The 21357-nt window shown below is 47.0% G+C and overlaps 1 protein-coding gene across 2 annotated transcripts in view; it reads left to right on the top strand.

The window, feature by feature from the left end:
- RUNDC3B (RUN domain containing 3B) overlaps positions 1-21357 on the top strand; it is a 101933-nt gene that overhangs the window by 47700 nt on the left and 32876 nt on the right. For both annotated transcript variants that reach the window (XM_072154248.1, XM_072154249.1), the window contains exons 7-8: positions 597-765; positions 12618-12775. In XM_072154248.1, the coding sequence (XP_072010349.1) occupies positions 597-765; positions 12618-12775 (327 nt within the window). The remainder of the gene's footprint in view (positions 1-596; positions 766-12617; positions 12776-21357) is intronic.

The following is a 21357-nucleotide window of genomic DNA, read 5'->3' as shown; positions in this document are numbered from 1 at the left end:
TAGTAAATGTGCCCTAATATGTCTGACTAATAGAAACTTGTTGTATTTTTGACCACTGGAAACTTGATACCTGTCCGTCTCACAGTCAGTCAATTTACTTTCCTATTATCACAACAATATGGTGATCGGATTTGACCTCCAGTGCTAGAGGTCTTCTCGTCTTCTCGCCTACCGCTGCAGTCCACTTCCTATTTGATCAGACACACAGGAAGTAGTTTAGATCCTCTTTCCACCAATCAATGGCTTAGGTGGATAACTGCTCTGCCCAGTGATTGGTTGGTATTCTTGAGTATTTCGTGTGTGTCCGAAGACATCAGCAAGTAGATTACGGAGCTCAAATCTCGATCAGGACAGCAGCGGATCTGGGAGAGGTAAGTAACATTTTATTATGGTGAAAGGACCAATATTCTGCTATTTATGGATATTTTCATTGGAAGTATTAGGTCTTCTAGTGCTGGATAAAAGAATACACCTGTTAACAGATTGATAAATATGCTCCAAATTGAGTTATATTGAATCTTTTTTTCCAATAATAGATTACATCTGACCTCTAGACTGATAATACACCAGACTCATAGTTTTGTCATCTCACACAGCTCTGATAGCATCAGCAGTGATGAAGAGGAGCTGCGGACATTGGGGAGCAGTGGCAGTGAAAGTAGTACCCCTGAAAACATTGGTCCTCCGTTCACTATGGATGAAAACAGCTGGTACAACAAATGCAAGAGGGTGGAGCAGAAGTACCGGCTCGCCCTGGAGCAGAAGGTAATGTCAGAAGAGAAGTAAAGGCGGGTTGTATTGTACCCATTCTAAAGTTTATAAGTAGTTCTGTGCGACCTTTATGTCTGTATTGTACTCCACACCATAAGTACACAGTAATGTCATGTCTCAGCCAGCAGAATAGTGAATGTAACTCTGGAGTGTAATTCCGGATGTAACTCAGGATCAGTACAGGATAAGTAATGTCATGTATGTACACAGTGACTGCACCAGCAGCAGAATAGTGAGTGCAGCTCTGGGGTATAATACAGGATGTAACTCAGGATCAGTACAGGATAAGTAATGTCATGTATGTACACAGTGACTGCACCAGCAGCAGAATAGTGAGTGCAGCTCTGGAGTGTAATACAGGATGTAACTCAGGATCAGTACAGGATAAGTAATGTCATGTATGTACACAGTGACTGGACCAGCAGCAGAATAGTGAGTGCAGCTCTAGGGTATAATACAGGATGTAACTCAGGATCAGTACAGGATAAGTAATGTCATGTTTGTGCACAGTGACTGCACCAGCAGAATAGTGAGTGCAGCTCTGGAGTGTAATTCCGGATGTAACTCAGGATCAGTACAGGATAAGTAATGTCATGTATGTACACAGTGACTGCACCAGCAGTAGAATAGTGAGTACAGCTCTGGAGTATAATACAGGATGTAACTCAGGATCAGTACAGGATAAGTAATGTCATGTATGTACACAGTGACTGCACCAGCAGAATAGTGAGTGCAGCTCTGGGGTATAATACAGGATGTAACTCAGGATCAGTATATGATAAGTAATGTCATGTATGTACACAGTGACTGCACCGGCAGCAGAATAGTGAGTGCAGCTCTGGAGTATAATACAGGATGTAAAATGCAGGGGTAGAAAATGCAGGTGATGGTGGTGCTGTGAGTAGAGATGGTGGTATGGAGAGAGGTATTGCTGGGACTAGTGGTGCTGCTATGGTGGGAGGTGATGTTGTTACTATGAGTGGAAGTGTTGCTGTGGATGAGGGGGCTGTTTTGAGTGGCGGGGCTGCTGTGAGTGGAGATGGTGGTATGGAGAGAGTTATTGCTGGGACTAGTGGTGCTGCTATGGCGGGAGGTGTTGCTGTAACTGGGGAGGTTCCTGTGAGTAGAGATACTGGTGTGGCTGGAGGTGTTGCTGGGACTTGTGGTGATGCTATGGTGGGAGGTGATGGTGTTGTGGGATGTTTTGCACGTGATAAGAGGGCTGTTATGGGTGGGGGTATGGTGGGATCTGGTCCTGTTGTGCCCCCAGCGGTGGCAACCCCCAGCGGTGGCAGAAGTTATGCCAGTGTCACTGCTGGGGGAGATTTCGTATCCTCCTCGTCTTCGGGCCCTAGGGGCAATATTTTGCAGCAGCGTCTTCTGGAAGCTCTGAGAAAAGGGGAAAGATCAATCACTGTAGAGGGTGGAGAGGTTGATCTGTCCTTCTGGATAGAGAGGCACGGCCTTGGAGCCTTCCGAGAAAATAGAGGGGGGGAAACTGCATGGTCCCTCCCGACAGCCGGGCCAGGTGGCGCACGTAGGAATGTGGTCCGTCTTAGGTGGCGGGGCAGTGATGCGTGTCCACCTAGAACTAAGGTGGTTGAGCTCCTCCTAGAGATGGGCTTCAAGGCGATAGACATCTTTGCCTTGATTCATCCTTATGGCACATCTGAGTTCGATGTCAGTTTTGTTCGCCCAGAGGGACTTGAGCTCTTCTGGGGGAATTATGAGCTGAAAAAGAACATGCCCGGTTGGCGAGACTTTGCTGTTCAGGCAGTGTCTCGCCAAAGCCAGGTCAAGAAAGTGACCGTTTTAACCCGTAATGAATCACTTTCTTGCTATGACATCATGACTTGGCTTGGGCGATATGGTGAAGTATTGGAGACGCCAAGGAAAAATCGTGACGAGTTTGGTATCTGGTCAGGGGCCTGGACCTTTATGATGAAGTTAAAGGTTTCAGGTAACTCGGTTGCCCACATCCCGTCATCAGCCTTCCTGGGGAGGGATCGCATCCAGATCTTCTACCAGGGTCAGCCTAAGCTGTGCCACAGGTGCGGTGACCCCACACATTTCAGCGCAAACTGCACCGTGCAGAAGTGTGCGTTGTGTGGGGGTGTCGGCCATCTCGCTGCATCCTGTAAGCAGATTCGGTGTCACCTGTGTGGTGACTTAGGTCACCCATTCAGCCGTTGTCCTCGTTCTTTTGCTAATGCGGTTCTGGCTCCGGTGGGTGAAGGCCATGAGGCCGAATCTGCTGGGGAGGGGACTAGCAGAGGCAGAGGAACTGAGGGGCCAGGGAAGAAAGATAAGAAAGTGACGCCATCACGACAGAGGCGTCAGGAGAGGCGCCAAAGGGACAGGGAGGTGGGGGAGTCGCGGGTCACTGCCCCCGGCCCTGTCCTACAGCCCAATCTTGTTGCTGAGGCCCCGAGGAATGATGAGTTGGATGAGGAGGTCAGGAGGATCCAGAGGGAGGAAGCGGCCACGCTCTCAGAATCCTCCCATTATGAGAGTATGGATGAGGATAGTAGGGCGTGGCTACAGGAAAAGCGCAAGCAGGGCAAAAGGAAAAAGAAAAAGAAGGGAGATTTACAATCTTCTCTCACCCTGACTCAGAAGCCAAAGGAAGGTAAAGCTGATTCCCCTCTGGTTGGTCTTTCCAACCGGTTCCAAGCCCTTGACAACGTCTCTGCCTCAGAGGTTGAGGGTGAGGTTCCGGAGAGGGCGGGAGGGCTTTCAGGAGATGCTGAGTCTTCCGCTGGGGATGCTTCGTCCTCAGAATGGGAGACTGACCTGGAGTCCGGAGACGAGGATGAAAGAGCTGATATGGACACTACAGTTTCAAAAAAGAGAGGGAAAGGGTCCTCTTCTGAAACTGAAGAGAAGGGCGGTGGGAAAAAGAAAGCCGTCTAACTCAATCACTCATGATGGCGGCACCCACTCCGTTGACGCTGGCGTCCATTAATGTCGCCAGCATTAAGTCTGATGCGGCTAGATTTGCGGCCTTTGATTTTCTCGGCCGCGTTGAAGCCGACATTTTATTTTTGCAGGAGACCAGGCTGCCAGATTTGGCGGCCATGTTTAAAGCTAAGAGGGAATGGAGACACGGGCCTTCCTATTGGTCTCTTGCGGCCGAGCCGTATAGCGGAGTGGCGGTACTTTTTACCGCACCGGTAGAATGCCGACGAGTTATTGAGTTAGAAATGGGGAGGTGCCTGATCCTGGATGTCCTCATGAAGGGACAAGAACTTCGCCTAATTAACATCTATGGTCCCCAGTCCAAGTGGGACAGGAAGTGTCTCTTTATGAGGATCAAGCCCTACCTTTTTACAAGTCGGCAGGTGGTCTTTGGAGGGGACTTCAATGCTGTCACGAGGTCCCAGGATAGGGGAGGTTCCAGAGACAAGCTGACTTATGATAGCGTCGCTCTTAATAGCATAGCTAGTGAGGCTCGCCTGGTGGATGTCCACATCCGGCACACCCCAGGCCACGCGGGGTTCACCTATTATAGGGGTAGCTGCAGGTCTAGAATAGACAGGTTTTATTTAAAGGAGGAAGCCATCTCTTCAGCAGTGTCCGTTGTTGAGGTGGAGTTCTCCGACCACTGTTTAATTTTGTTTTCTCTGAATGTTACAGAGACCCCCCGGATGGGAAGAGGCTACTGGAAGCTCAATTCGTCTCTCCTGGAAGAAGCAGAGATAAGACAATCCTTTGAGGACTTTCTTCAGAGCCAGGTACCATTGCTGGGCCTTTGTAGCAGTAAGTCAGAGTGGTGGGAGATGCTCAAGAAAAGGGTGGCGAGATTCTTCCGCCAGCTCTCGAGCCTCAGGAGCCTGGACAGGTACCGCCTGTATCAGGGCCTGAGGAGGAAACTCGAGCATCTCGTCTCGACTGGGGGTAGTCGTGAGGACATCTCCAGAGTGAAATCCTTGCTGAAGAGGTGTCAGTACGATAGACACGCATCTTTGGTTTTTGAGAGGGATTACGGGAAATACCGCTCGCCCGACCCTTACAGAAACTGCAAGATGTCAGTGAATGGTAAAGTTGTCACGGGACTGGTTGACAGTACGGGATCCCTGAAAAGGTCCAGATCAGGGATCCTGGAGGTCGTCAGATCCTTCTACTCACACCTCTTGGGCAGGAAGGATCTAGATCGGGATGTGATGTCGGCTTTCCTGGCTGAAACTGTCCCTGAGCCAGGAGTAGACCCCTCTCTTGATGTTTTGACAGAGATGATTAGGGAAGAGGAAGTCAGCCGGGCGATTGAAGGGCTCGCCCTCAAGAAATCGCCAGGTCCGGATGGCTTAACATCCGAGTTTTATAAGACCTTTAAGGACGCCTTGGTTCCCCTCTTGACTGAGGTATTCAATGAGTGTCTTTCCTCGGGCGCTCTGCCGAAGTCAATGAGGAGGTCTGCCCTGATCATCCTGTCAAAGGGTAAGGACCGATCTCGTATTGAGAACTGGCGTCCCATAGCGCTTCTCAATACGGACAGAGAGGTTTTGGCAAAGGTGCTGTTTAATCGGCTGGTGCAGTTTGCGCCCCGGCTCCTTTCGGGGACTCAGCACTGCTCTGTTCCAGGCCGCAGTACATTTAGTGCTGTGCTTTGTGTTCGGGAGGCAGTGGAGCAGGGCAGGGCTGGTAACTGGAAGGGGTACTTGCTGTCCTTGGATCAGGCAAAAGCGTTTGATCGGGTTAACCACGAGTACCTCTGGTCTGTCCTTCTGAGGTATGGCCTGCCGGGGGAGTTTGTCAATTGGCTGAAAGTTTTGTACGCAGGGGCAGAGAGTTTCCCGCTTGTGAACGGTTGGATTGGCCGCTCTTTTGAGGTTGGGTCTGGTGTTCGCCAGGGTTGTCCTCTGAGCCCACTTTTATACGTGTTCGCGATTGACCCATTCCTTAGGAGGGTTGATCGTGGGCCGTTGGTGGGAGTCGGGATGGATCGGGCAGCACCGGAAGCCACTCTTAGAGTGGTAGCGTATGCCGATGATGTCACCGTTTTCGTGTCCTCGGGAGGGGAGGCGCAATGGGTGATGTCAGAGGTTGACCGCTACTCAGATGCTTCTGGGTCCAAGATCAACCGGGATAAGTGTGAGAGTCTCTGGCTGGGAGAGGGGGATCCAGGCTTTGATCTCCCGGACACTCTTCCAGGGCCCCAGGACTCCGCCAAAGTTCTCGGCATCGAATTTGGCCAGGGGGATTACCCCATGCAAAACTGGGACGGCAGGCTTAAGATCGCTGCTCAGAGGGTGGACCAGTGGAAGGGTTGGTCTTTGACCCTCAGAGAAAGGGTTAACCTGATTAAAACTTACCTGCTCCCATTGCTGATATATCTGGGCAGTGTGTGCATGTTGCCAGAACCCCTCTGGACTCGGGTCTACAGTCTGTTCTTCCAGCTGTTATGGGGGAATAGGCTGAACCTAATCAAGAGGGAGGTTACTTACCGCACGAGGAGACAAGGAGGGTTGTGTATGGTCAACCCTGTGGTGTTCCTAGTGAATACCTTTCTTAAGATCAATATCGCCAACCTCTGGAAAGAGAGGGCTCCTCCGTGGGTATACTCCTGCAGGGGATGGTTTCGGCCTTTCTTCCAGGAATGGGAGACAGGAGGGCGAGTGAAGGATCTCCGTACACCGCATGGGCATCTTCCGGCTTACGCTACCCCGGTTCTGAAGGTGATTCGCCGGTGGGGTCTGGGAATGTGGGAGATCAGGACCATGTCGAGGAAAGTCCTTGACAAAAGGGTTCTGTTGACCCATTTCCAGAAGCCTCTGGCCCTCAGGGATTGCCCAAGTCGGGATCTTGGGGTGGGTTTGAGTTTATTGAATTCCATCAGGATCCCCTTGAAGTTTTGGGACGTGACTTGGCGCTGCTTCCATGGAAAGCTGTGTGTGAGGGACAATCTGAAGTGTAGGAGCTCTGAGGAAAGGGGTTGTCCCCGGGAGGAGTGCGGTGGCCTGCTGGAGAGCATGGACCACTTCCTGCTTCAGTGCCCCTTTAACACAGAGGTGTACAACCGGGTGGGCGCTTCCATCCATTGGCCCGGGTTGGCCGGTCTCTCCTATGCGGAGTGGGCCTATGGAGCATTCAGAGGCCTGGGTGGCCGGGACCGCTGCACGTTATTCCTAGTTAGCCTAGTTGTCAGGTACCACACGTGGAACGCACGGTGTTTAGTATCGACGCAGCGTAAAATCCTCCCGGTGGATGAGGTGGTTAGGAACATTCTGGGTGACCTGGTGAAGGTGCGCTCTCTGGAGTATGAGAGGCGGGGCACGGGGAGGGCCTCTCTCCTTTGGAGGGGGTTTTCCTTTAGTGTCCCTTAGTCTGTCATCTCCGCTCCTGGTGTTGGGCTGATGCTGCACAGTAGATTTTTGTTTTGTGTTCTGAGGTTATAGTGATGTAGGGGCTGCAGGCACCGAACTTGGGCTTTATGTGGTTTTGATTGATGTTGTTGAGATTTTGAGATTTTATTTGTATTCTGTTTTCTTTATGTTGTGTTGTAAATACTGTATATAGTGTATATATTGTATATAGTGGGGTTTGGGACATAGTGTTAGGTTGGGAGGGGGGTGATGGTGGTGGGATTTACGTTGACCTTGGACTCTATGACCCTGGGCACTGGTCTGGACTACTTAACGCAAACTTTGGACGTTAGACCAGTGTCTGGGGGAAGGGGAGGGTGCGGGCGAGGGTTTTAGTTTAGTGTAGTGTTGTGTGTATTTGTTATTATAAATTAAAAAAAAAAAAAAAAAAAAATGGGTGTGGGATGTGGTCTGTGTGGGGTGGTTTGTTATTAGAGGGTGTGGGGTGGGTTTATGTATATTTATATTCATTTATGTTTTATTTGTGGTGTGGCTTGTCTTTGTTTATTGGTTTGGTTTAGGTTGTGATAATCGTTTGGGTGGGGGTTGTGGTATTTGGTGTTCATTCATTTCGGTGTATTTTAAGTTATTGTTTTTACTAGGTGTGAATGGGGCTGGACCAGCAAGTAAGATATTGTATATATTGTATGTTATGTTTTGTTTGTATTGTTATGTTTTTTACTTTTATATAAAATAAAAGATCTACAGGATGTAACTCAGGATCAGTACAGGATAAGTAATGTCATGTATGTACACAGTGACTGCATCAGCAGCAGAATAGTGAGTACAGCTCTGGAGTATAATACAGGATGTAACTCAGGATCAGTACAGGATAAGTAATGTCATGTATGTACACAGTGACTGCACCAGCAGCAGAATAGTGAGTGCAGCTCTGGGGTATAATACAGGATGTAACTCAGGATCAGTACAGGATAAGTAATGTCATGTATATACACAGTGACTGCACCAGCAGCAGAATAGTGAGTGCAGCTCTGGGGTATAATACAGGATGTAACTCAGGATCAGTACAGGATAAGTAATGTCATGTATATACACAGTGACTGCACCAGCAGCAGAATAGTGAGTGCAGCTCTGGAGTATAATACTGGATGTAACTCGGGATCAGTACAGGATAAGTAATGTCATGTATGTACACAGTGACTGCACCAGCAGCAGAATAGTGAGTGCAGCTCTGGAGTATAATACAGGATGTAATTCAGGATCAGTACAGGATAAGTAATGTCATGTATGTACACAGTGACTGCACCAGCAGCAGAATAGTGAGTGCAGGTCTGGAGTATAATACAGGATGTAACTCAGGATCAGTACAGGATAAGTAATGTCATGTATGTACACAGTGACTGCACCAGCAGCAGAATAGTGAGTGCAGCTCTGGAGTATAATACAGGATGTAACTCAGGATCAGTACAGGATAAGTAATGTCATGTATGTACACAGTGACTGCACCAGCAGCAGAATAGTGAGTGCAGCTCTGGGGTATAATACAGGATGTAACTCAGGATCAGTACAGGATAAGTAATGTCATGTATGTACACAGTGACTGCACCAGCAGCAGAATAGTGAGTGCAGCTCTGGGGTATAATACAAGATGTAACTCAGGATCAGTACAGGATAAGTAATGTCATGTATGTACACAGTGACTGCACCAGCAGCAGAATAGTGAGTGCAGCTCTGGGGTATAGTACTGGGTGACATGTCCTGGCACACGGCTTCTTTGTGGTGTAATGTCATTCTTATACATTGGATGCTGTCTGTGGAGCTGAGATTGTAGTTATATTCGGGCTCTCTCTATCATGATACTTGTGTATGAGCGGAGTATGAATAGATGGATATTGGAAGGATTTTCTTGCTCTTAATCTTTCACGTCCAAATCCTCTTTTCCCTCTTTTCTTACAACTTCTATTGGAGACTTTTCTTTTGAAGTTCAGAGTAGTAAAAGTAGAAGTAGAATATGGATTGTGTGATAAGCGGCTTGTACTAGTGTCGGCTGCTACTTCCATATGTGTTATCTCCTGCGGTGGCTATCCTATTACTGGGGGCATTGGGGAGATGTATGGGGAGCACCTGCACACTCTGCACTTTTATTCACTTCCCAAGTGTCAAAATGTACAGCAAAAAGGACATTAATCCTAGAAGCTTATGTATTACAGGGCTGAGTGTTATCTGTAGTTCCCTGCTATCCGCTGCTTCCGCCTGGGGAGAGGCCGTTCATTGTTTGATTCTGTTTTACAATATTTCAGGATCACAGTGTACCTGCAGGGGGCGACAGGAAACGTTTCAGCTGATTTTTCAGGTCCTGCTCCTAGCACCCTATTTATGCTGATTAAGCTCAGCTTAAAGTGAATTTACTGTATGTGAATTTACTGTATATATTTAGTGGTAGAAGCTTTGTTTTTTTGATATATTGTTCCAAAGCCTTTATGTGGTAGCGGTGGCTGCAGGTAACTCCCTCTAGTGGTGACTGCAGGTAACTCCATCTAGTGGTGACTGCAGGTAACTCCCTCTAGTGGTGACTGCAGGTAACTCCCTCTAGTGGTGGCTGCAGGTAACTCCATCTAGTGGTGACTGCAGGTAACTCCATCTAGTGGTGACTGCAGGTAACTCCCTCTAGTGGTGGCTGCAGGTAACTCCCTCTAGTGGTGGCTGCAGGTAACTCCCTCTAGTGGTGACTGCAGGTAACTCCATCTAGTGGTGGCTGCAGGTAACTCCATCTAGTGGTGACTGCAGGGAGCTCCCTCTAGTGGTGGCTGCAGGTAACTCCATCTAGTGGTGACTGCAGGTAACTCCCTCTAGTGGTGGCTGCTGGTAACTCCCTCTAGTGGTGACTGCAGGTAACTCCCTCTAGTGGTGGCTGCAGGTAACTCCCTCTATTGGTGGCTGCAGGTAACTCCATCTAGAGGTGGCTGCAGGTAACTCCCTCTATTGGTGGCTGCAGGTAACTCCATCTAGAGGTGGCTGCAGGTAACTCCCTCTAGTGGTGGCTGCAGGTAACTCCCTCTATTGGTGGCTGCAGGTAACTCCATCTAGAGGTGGCTGCAGGTAACTCCCTCTAATGGTGGCTGCAGGTAACTCCCTCTAGTGGTGGCTGCAGGTATCTCCCTCTAGTGGTGGTTGCAGGTATCTCCCTCTAGTGGTGGCTGCAGGGATCTCTATCTAATGGTGACTGCAGGGAGCTCCCTCTAGTGGTGGCTGCAGGTAACTCCCTCTAGTGGTGGTTGCAGGTATCTCCCTCTAGTGCTGGCTGCAGGTAACTCCCTCAACTGGTGGCAGCAGGTAACTCCCTCTAGTGGTGGTTGCAGGTAACTCTCTTTAATGGTGGCTGCAGGTAACTCCCTCTAGTGGTGGTTGCAGGTAACTCCCTCTATTGGTGGCTGCAGGTAACTCCCTCTAGTGGTGGTTGCAGGTAACTCCCTCTAGTGGTGGTTGCAGGTTGCTCTGTCGAGTGGTGACTGCAGGTAACTCCCTCTAGTGGTGGTTGCAGGTTGCTCTGTCGAGTGGTGACTGCAGGTAACTCCCTCTAGTGGTGGCTCCAGGGAGCTCCCTCTAGTGGTGGCTGTAGGGAGCTCCCTCTAGTGGTGGCTGCAGGTATCTCCCTCTAGTGGTGGTTGCAGGTATCTCCCTCTACTGGTGGCTGCAGGGATCTCTATCTAATGGTGACATCAGGGGGCTCCCTCTAGTGGTGGCTGCAGGTAACTCCCTCTAGTGGTGGTTGCAGGTATCTCCCTCTAGTGGTGGCTGCAGGGATCTCTTTCTAATGGTGACATCAGGGGGCTCCCTCTAGTGGTGGCTGCAGGGAGCTCCCTCTAGTGGTGGCTGCAGGGAGCTCACTCTAGTGGTGGCTGCAGGTAACTCCCTCTAGTGGTGGCTGCAGGGGTCTCCCTCTAGTGGTGGCTGCAGGTAACTCCCTCTAGTGGTGGCTGCAGGGAGCTCACTCTAGTGGTGGCTGCAGGGAGCTCCCTCTAGTGGTGGCTGCAGGGAGCTCCCTCTAGTGGTGGCTGCAGGGAGCTCCCTCTAGTGGTGGCTGCAGGGAGCTCCCTCTAGTGGTGGCTGCTGGTAACTCCCTCTAGTGGTGGCTGCAGGGAGCTCCCTCTAGTGGTGACTGCAGGTAACTCCCTCTAGTGGGGGCTACATGGAGCTCCCTCTAGTGGTGGCTGCAGGTAACTCCCTCTAGTGGTGGCTGCTGGTAACTCCCTCTAGTGGTGGCTGCAGGTAACTCCCTCTAGTGGTGGTTGCAGGTAACTCTCTAGTGGTGGCTGCAGGGAGCTCTATCTAATGGTGACATCAGGGGTCTCCCTCTAGTGGTGGCTGCAGGTAACTCCCTCTAGTGGTGGCTGCTGGTAACTACCTCTAGTGGTGGCTGCAGGGAGCTCCCTCTAGTGGTGGCTGCTGGTAACTACCTCTAGTGGTGGCTGCAGGGAGCTCCCTCTAGTGGTGGCTGCTGGTAGCCAAAACTTGAACGTGTAGTTCCTATATTTTGGCAGAGGATTGTGAGCTCTTTTCTAAGCCTCTGCTCTCTAATAGTAAATTAGCAGATTTTGGAGCAGTTTGGGTTTCTAGGTGACAGACTTCACATCAAGGTATTTCACAAGTGATTGTAGATGTAATTAGAGTTATTTGATGTGTGGATCAGCTTTATCCTGTCCTTTTGTTGTGCTGTGAGTGTCTGATGAATCGGCTTCTTCTGTAGACGTTTTGTTCTGGATCCTAATTACTGGGGAGACTTTTCGTTTTCATGTCTTTTCCTCTGTTCTTTGGCTGAGGGTTGTTACTTGTAACAAGGACCCCCAGACGCATTGGATGGTGCGGCGTCCTGTCTACACTCGCTGCTGATGCAGAACGGTTGTAGCACAAGTTTTACCTTCCAGTTTGTTTTGCTTTTTACTATTTCGGTGCATGTGTGATCATGTGATGGGGAATATTCAGCCTTCTCCAAGCTCTTACCTACTAACTTGTCTCCATTTCCAATAGTTTTTCGGAGACCCCACAAGACCAAGTAAAAAAAAAAGTCTAATATATAGTCAGTACCAGAACCAGTTATCAGTTATTGGTTATTCCTGGGACGTTGATGTGATCCCTACCATTAGTGATGTGACATATTCCCTTCCTAGTAGACTTTACGGCTCACTCTTCCCCTCTCCCTTCTTACTTGCCGACCTTCCGATATGTTCCCCGCCCTACACCTCAATGTATTGGTCACCAAAGAAGAATACACTTGGTGAGGTGGGGGGGGGGGGGGTCATTCGCAGGCCAACCAATACTATAGATTGAGCTGCAAAGTCTACTGGGAAGGGTACATGATGTCCCTGAAAACAGTTACGGGGATCAGTGACTGTGGTGCACTACAAGGCACAGCCACTAGGAGAAGTGTGGATCTTGATGGCCCCCCACCAATGCTATGTTCATACCCCATCCCCAAGACTGACATGAACCCATTAGGTTAATCCTGTATTGTCCTATTTGTAGGGTTACCTCGAAGAGTTGGTCCGTCTGAGGGAAGTTCAGCTCTCGGATTCTGTGACTCAAAACAAACTTTTACTTCAGAGGATTAAAGACACAGAACTGAACCACAAACTGGAGAAGGAGCAGCTGGAATACATCATCGTAGAACTGCAGGACCAACTGTGAGTACAAGGGGGAGGAAGACGTCTTAAAGGGAATCTGTCAGCAGTCTTGACCATACAAAGCTACAGACAGAGTTGGGTATTGGCTATGGAGATCTGTGTTACCATACCATTAGTGTATTATTTGTAGTGAAGTTATATTCCAGATCTGTAGCTCTTACAAGGGCTCTGGGCGGGTCTTGCAGCCTGAAGAGCTTTCTGCTTGCACTGAGCCCCTCCCCTCTGTTTCAAGTATAAATTGTATCAGATCTTTTGTTGGATACTTACAGCAGTCACTCAGAGGGGAGGGTCTTTGCAACAGTTCATTGCCAAGAATGGAAAGCTCTTCAGGCTGAAAGATCCACCCAGAGCCCTTAGAGGTGCTGAAAACCTTGATTGAAAATTAACTTTTCACAGTCCTGATTCTACTTACTACACACACACAAAGCTATGACTACGCAGTTTAGAGCCTATACATAGCAATCTCTGCAGTTTATCATGGGAAAAACCAATGACAGATACTCTTTAAGGAGCTCCGTGCTCCTCATTGCTGTAGTAGTGTAGATGTTGGTCAAGGGTCTCCTTTCTTTTCAATCTGAACTGGTCCTTACAGTTACATCCCACCCCCCACCCCCAAACTTATAGAAAGCTATTGCATGTTGTTTTGTATGAATAAATAACTAGAGGAAGACATAACTTTCTTATATGTGTGTGTTCTCATTTGTCACCATATTTCAGATCTCTATTTGTTGTTGTTGTTAAAAGAAAATTTGCTCAGATTTAAAGGGGTTGGTCCAAGATGTAATGTTATTCCTAATCGCACTGGGGCCCGCAGCAGTCACATGGACGTGGGCCTATTCCTCCGTCCTATTCACTATCTGTCGATACTGGGTTCAGATCTCTTTGGCAGCCTCATTGAGAATGAATGTAAAGGCAGTGCGCAAGATGGACATGCTCCATCCTCATGATTAGTAGATAAAGAAATGACATTAAATCTCGGCACAACCCCTTCCATAAAAATTACATACATGTATGTTGGGGTGAATAAGGGCTGAAGGTCGGTCCCCTTTGTTGCCATCACCGTAGTTCCATTTGGCAAAGTACTATATAAAGTTGCTGAACCTCCCACTATGCAATTATTTCATGGTTCCTGCAAAGCAAAAGTTGTGAAAGTTGCTTTTTAGTTGAAATAGTTTATTTAGTTGCAATTTTGTTGATATTCTACAATGAAATAGTAGTATAGTATATTTCAAGCATTTTTCTTTGTATGTGTTGTGTACCGTGATTGTACATAAGTTTTATACTATTCTTTTATATTTCTTTTATTATTTGTCTTATTATAGAATCTGTAATAACATTTTCGTCCATAGTTTAAGAGTTTAGACATGATGTAAAATAGTACATAGTGTTAGTTTTATTCGACTATTCTGTATAATTACATTTTATACTACCATAAGTTCACAGGGGGAGATTTATCATATGGTGGCGCTAGGTGCAGCGGCGTATGATGTAATCCCAGCCCTCCCCGCTGCGCTGGATTTATTAGGAGGTAGTGGCCTCCTAATATGTCCGTCTTGCAGCTGCATAAGATCCTGCCTGACATAGAATGGCGCTATAGCCTGTACAGGCTCAAGCCCAGGGCAGGAATGCCTCTGCAGGCCCACTTTGCCACTGGGCATCCCCATTCACTCCCCTCCACTCCTACTTGGCGTGGATGTGGCGTAAGGGGGGAAATGGATGCAATTCCTGGCCGTGCACCAAAAATCATGCTTATTTCGGAGCCTGTATGCAACATTCTTACCGCCTGTAACCACCACTAGGGGGAGCTACAGCATACAGACTTACACTTTACATGTGATAAGGATTTTCCGGAACAGATGGGAATGATGAGATTCTGACCGCTGAGACCCGGTGGTTTCAAAGAGCGGAGACCCCCATGTCCACTGTGTGCACATAATGTTATGTAATAATAATAATAATGAATTTGTATACATAGAGCCATCATTTTCTGCAGCGCATTACATATAACGCATAACAATAAAATGAGACAAAGCAGGAAAATAAACAATCAGTTGATACTATAGGAATAAGAGCCCTGCTCACAAGAGCTTACAGCCTGCCGGACCAACACCCTTATATTGTTGCAGGAGATACGTGCTTGCCAATTCTCCAGGAAATTCCAGGATGCCCCAGAAAAAGGGAAATCCCCCATTTTTTGGCTTTGATAAAAGTGGGTGTGTTTCACACAATAGTAGGGGTGTAAAAAAAAATGGGTGCGGTTTATTCCAAAATGTAAACTCTATAGCTGTGTGTAAGGGAGCAGGGGGTTTGCTGCTCTTTAACACATAATTCAACTTTTTTTGTTATGAAACGAATCAGCACTAATTTTTTTGACCTAAAAGAAAGTGTAATTGGTGTAAATGTAATGAGACGATGTAATGTCATAACCCAAAGTAACATAAAGTGAAGCGCTATAAGTAAAATTTCGTGTTTTGTTGTCGGAGATACCGGAGCACTTAGTATTCAGCTGGTGTCCCCTCCATGTCTCTCCCGTAACTGCAGACAGTCTTTTATAGTCTGCTCTAGTGTTTATGGACTCTTGAATTGGGCCGATTATTGTTATGTCTAAGTATAGGATGTAGGAGTAGTCTTCAGCCTAGTAATTATCTATCAAAAGTCAATTTCCTGTTACCTCTCTTAAAATGATGTTTCATCTCAGTAATTGGCCTGGGGGGATGCAAGAGCACTGCACCTATTATCATCCAGACCAGCGCAGAATGAAAGGAACAAGACAAAATGTTACATTTAGAAGCCACTTCATAGAGAGAACACCCCCACATCCTGCCAACAAAGGAGACCGGTTCATAGGGTCCGTTCTTGTTCTGTTCGGGTCTGTTCTCTTGGTTCCTGATACAGGTTGGGCGACAGCAAAAAAATATCATTTAACTCTAAATATTCTGTTTGCAGTGTGATATGATAAAGGGAGAGAAGCTGAGCTCAGTGATATGTAGGGTTATATGATTTGGAACAGAATTATTTAGTAAAAAGCAGAGGAAACCCTCACAGGACACCTGGAAGAAACAGTGAGAGTCCTGATTACTCCACCCACACACAGTGATTGGCAGAGAGAGTCCTGATTACTCCGCCCACACACAGTGATTGACAATGAGAGTCCTGATTACCCCGCCCACACTCAGTGATTGACAGTGAAGAGTCCTGATTACTAAGCCCACACACAGTGATTGACAATGAGAGTCCTGATTACCCCGCCTACACTCAGTGATTGACAGTGAAGAGTCCTGATTACTAAGCCCACACACAGTGAATGACAGTGAGAGTTCTGATTACTCCACACACTGTAATTGATTACCCTGCCCACACACAGTTATTGGCAGTGAAGAGTCCTGATTACTCCTCCCACACACAGTGCTTGACAATGAGAGTCCTGATTTACTCCTCCCACACACAGTGCTTGACAATGAGAGTCCTGATTTACTCCGCCCACACACAGTGCTTGACAATGAGAGTCCTGATTACTCCGCCCACACACAGTTATTGGCAGTGAAGAGTCCTGATTACCCCACCCACACACAGTGATTGACAGTGAGAGTCCTGATTACTCTGCCCACACACAGTGATTGACAGTGAGAGTCCAGATTTTATATCCTGCATTCTTTTGGGCACTCACTTAAATGATTTATGGCAGGAGGAGGGACTTTATTATTCTTTGTACACACCGAAAAGTTCTAAATATTTTAATTCAGCGAGTGGACAAATGAAAATACAATTTAAAGTGGATGTTCAGGTATTATTGTTGATGTCTTATCCATAGGACATCCAGCCCCTGCAACTAATTCAGCGGCACCCACAAAGGGGAGATTCTGACTTACGCAGCCTCTTTACGCTTTTTAAGGCTCTGTTCCCATTGCGGCTTTTGTCCTCTAAAATGGAAATAAAAACATAAACGCCTTTTAACAAATGTCACAAAAAGTATGAGCGAGTATAAGAAACTTTGTATTACCAGAGGAATATGATTCTTTCTTCACTTCTCAGGCTCCTTTGTTCTACCCTCCTCGTAAACTAAAATTCTATGAAAAACTCCTTGGCCTTATGAGAAGGATGTTGATCAGACTGAAGTATTAGAACGCATTTCTAAGAGAAGATAAATAAGCTAAATAAGCAAAAAACACAAAGACTGCTGCAGCTAGTAGTAGGTTTTCTATCTCACGTGCTTTATTATGAATAAGTCAGAATTTGAAAGCAGAACCTCCTGTTTTCCTATTATTTGGCCCTGACACTGAGTATAACACCAGTTGGCATGACTTTAAGATCCTAGTCTCCTATATAGAAGTCATCTTGTACAAATATTTCTGTGTTGAAGGTGAAGATGGAGATACAGTGCCAATAAAACACTTAAACTTTCCATCCAAAAAGTCCAGAGAGAAATGTATCCCCCAGCGCTTCATCTCGTCGGTGCTGATTGATTCAGTATATTGTAGGAGTGAGTCATCCGGATCTTAGAAGCGTTTCCATTGTATTCCCAGGGACTGGAGTCATTGTCAGTGGGTTTACAGCAGAAAATGTCTGATATGTGGTGCTACCACAGCTGGGTGTTCGGGGTGTCCATTATAACTAATAGGCACCTTGGTGGAGATTTATCATAGGCCTCTTAGAGCAGAACTGTTCTAGTCCAATCAGGGCTCAGCTTTCATTTTCACACTGATGTTTATAAAATTAAAGCTGAACTCTGATTGGTTTCCATAGGCAACTAGAACAGTTTTACCTCAGAAACTTGATGATAAATCTCCCCCATTATACATATGGCTATAGGTAGCAGGAATGGAAGACACACTAGATTATTGGCATTCATGTTAAATTCTCTGGGGCTTATTTACTAAGGGTCCCGCGGCCGCATTTTCGCCGGGTTTCCCGACTTTTCGGGGATCACGCTGGGAATGGTGTTGCACGCCATTGAATTGTGTCGCAATCCCACCGGGTTTCACGCAACACAAATCGGGGGCGGGCCGACAGACAATCTGACGGATTCGGACAACGCGCAAGATTTAACATTTAAATTTGTGTCGCATCCAATGCGCTCACATATACCGGGAGGATGAAGGTGAACTCCGGCGGACCTGATCGGGGAAGCGACACATGCAGGATATTGGACGCACGATTTTCATGAATCGCGACAGACCCGAATCCTCTTTGGACAGTCCGGATCGGGGATCGCACAGGGACCGGGTAAGTAAATGTGCCCCTATTTTTTGAAATACAATATAGGGCTCTGTTCACATCTCACAGTATGAAATTAGTTTTTCATGTGGTGGAAAGCAGCACCAAAACTAGTCATAGACCCCAATGACCCAGTTCCACTGAAAAAGTGCCCTTCCCTTATCTATCAGGGGGGCAAATACAGGCAAATTAATAGGAGTGCAGGTTACTGGAGTTTTCCATGACGCATGACCTGGCCCCCACTGGGTTATCCAAAATTATTGGAAAACTCCTTTATGTGTGTGCACTATAGGTTTCTATACTACATAATCTGCCCTATGTATAGAATAGACTACTGCAAGGAAACATATTTACGTTTTCACCATTGTAGCCTAACCCTAGGCCGGTTAACCCTAACCCTAATGGATAGCACTCTGTGCCCAAACATTGGTATAGGCTGGGGAATACTACTGACTTTACAGTCTATAGCTATTGCTATATGTGAACACACAGGAAGGGGTAAAGGGGAGGTTTCAACACTCTTCACACTTTACACAGTGGGGCAGATTTACTTACCCGGCCCATTCGCGATCCAGCGGCGCGTTCTGTGCGTAGGATTCGGGTCTGGCCGGGATTCACTAAGGTAGTTCCTCCGCCGTCCACCAGATGTCGCTGCTGCGCTGAAGTTCCCCGAGGCCCGCCGGAATGCACGAGCCTATACCTGGTGAAGGGAAACGCGAGTCCCGCAACACTTTTTTTTTTAATGCGGCGGTTTCTCTGAATCCGTCGGGTTTTTGTTCAGCCACGCCCCCGATTTCCGTCGCATGCATGCCGGCGCCGATGCGCCACAATCCGATCACGTGCGCCAAAATCCCGGGGCAATACAGGGAAACTCGGCGCAAATCGGAAATATTCGGGTAACACGTCGGGAAAAAGCGAATCGGCCCTTAGTAAATGACCCCCATTGTGTTATTATTAATTACAATGTATGCAGTAAGCTCCTGAGCTCCCCCTAATGGTGATATAATATTATCATTTTATGCCTAAGCAGGGGTTTTGGAGTTCTGTAGCAGAAAAGTTGATAAGCAGTATAGAAACCACACTACTGAATATAATTCCAGAGTCTTGAATTACCAGCTCTTGGTTTCTAGGCATGAGCGCTGAGCCATCTCACTATGATCAATGGAACAGCTCTTGTTCCTTAGACACTCGCTATGCAACTGTTGTCTCGCACAGCAGGCTCCAATATGAAGACATCATAATCATAAGGAAAATCAACAAGCAGATAGATTGTCTCCTTGTGTGATTCTGTGATCCCTGGTTGCCAGAAGCTCTGCAACTACCAGATCCAGTAATCAGAATCAGTAATACACAATGCAATAAAGAGTTGCTTTATCTTTGAGCATAATACTTTTAGTTTGTTATAATCACATGATACTTATGAGAGCAATTTACTTTATTGCATTCACAGTCCTGGTTTTTCATTCCTTTTTTGGGTGGGGCAGTGGGATTGGATCCGCTCGCCATTTGTATAAGTGGGTGTGGTGAGACACAAGGAATGCCCTTGTCAGTCAAATTTGACTGGTATTTAAGAGGAACACAGCAGGTATAACATAGAAGTCTATGGAAATGAGAGGGGGAAAAGTGAGTCACAGCAGGTATAACATAGAAGTCTTTGGAAAGGAGGGGGAGATAGATACACAGCTAGTATAACATAGAAGTCTATGGAAACGAGAGGGGGAAAAGTGAGTCACAGCAGATATAACATAGGAGTCTATGGAAAGGAGGGGGAGAGAGATACACAGCAGGTATAATATAGAGGTCTATGGAAGTGAGAGTGGAAAAAGTTAGTCACAGCAGATATAACATAGGAGTCTATGGAAAGGAGAGGGGGAAAATGAGTCACAGCAGTTATAACATAGAAGTCTATGGAAAGGAGGGAGAAGAGAGACACAGCAGGTATAACATAGAAGACCATGCAAAGGAAAGGGGAAAAGTGAGTCACAGCAGTTATAACATAGAGGTCTATGGAAAGGAGGGGGAGGAAAGTGAGTCATAGCAGGTAAAACATAGAAGTCTATGGAAAGAAGAGAGGGAAAAGTGAGTCATAGCATTATAACATAAGAGTGTATGGAAAGGGAGGGGGTACACAGCAGGTATAACATAGAAGTCTATGGAAAGGGTAGGGGGGAAAGTCACGGCAGTTATTTAATCAGCCATCAACTCAGAGACGACTGCAATTATAGACAAACTACAGGGTGAATGACTACCACAAAAATCCGAAAATCTAATCATATAGTGCCCTAAAACAGTGTTATTCCTCATGTGCATACACTGGATGACTGATATATTTATTATTGGGGGTTGTCCAATCAAAACTTGCTGATCAGTGGTTGTCTCAGTGTTGGGGCATCCACGGATCATGAGAACGGGATCCGTTGTACCTGTGATCCAAGTGAACATCCGGGTATCTCTATGGCACTCACAGAGAGAGCCGGGTGCCATACTCAGCTGTGTCAGATTCATAGACAGTGAATGGAGTGGCAGCACATATGTGCTATTCCATTCTTTTAGGGGTAAGACAGGGTAGAACAGACCCCCCCGTCTTGTGATCCGTGGGGGTCTTATTACTGAGTAGATAGGGACTAAGCGGTTGTGGCGTGACAACTCCTTTATTTGAAGTTTATTTGAAGGGTAAGGTTCTCTCTAAGTTAATTAAGTAGAGATATAAGTAGAGATATATTTCCAATATTTCCAATACTTGGCAGCAGAATTATGAATGCAGCTCTGAAGTTTTTGCGGAAGCCATTGTTGTTTGGCCAGAAGTGCTGAAACTAATTTGATGTTGATCACGACAACACAAGGACCCGGAGGCAAGTCTTGGAGGTCAGACCCCCACCAATCACTCTTTGGTGACCTATCATGAGGCTCATTATGTTTGGGTCAAAAAAATCTCCTTCTATTTTATTTTCTGGGATTTCATCTAATGACTAGAAGTTGTGTGGCTTCCGCAGATAGAACCTGAGCTCAAGGGAATCATTAGGATTTGGCGGCAGTAAGAAATGAAGCCACTTATGGCGGGAGGGGAGTTCTGGCGACTCGTTGATCTCTCTTCACCTCCGAGAATTCAGAGCGTCTTCCGTCTGTGTGAACTAGAGAGGAGCTTATCCGTCGGTGAAGTCTGTAGGAGTTGTCAGGGGCCTCTACGACGAGAGGTGGGAAGATGGAGCAGCTGCGATCCTGACAGGAACATGATGAGTGGAAAAATGCTAATTCCAGTCGTCTCCAGAACCATTAGCTTCATGTCTACAGACATCAAAGAGACGAGGAACCGTTCGCTCTTGTTAAAATATTGATCAGAATTACTCGGCCGCTGAGTTATGTTCCTA

Source organism: Engystomops pustulosus, chromosome 5 (assembly GCF_040894005.1).
Source record: "Engystomops pustulosus chromosome 5, aEngPut4.maternal, whole genome shotgun sequence".
NCBI lineage: Eukaryota > Metazoa > Chordata > Amphibia > Anura > Leptodactylidae > Engystomops > Engystomops pustulosus.
This window is presented reverse-complemented; position numbering and strand designations above follow the sequence as displayed.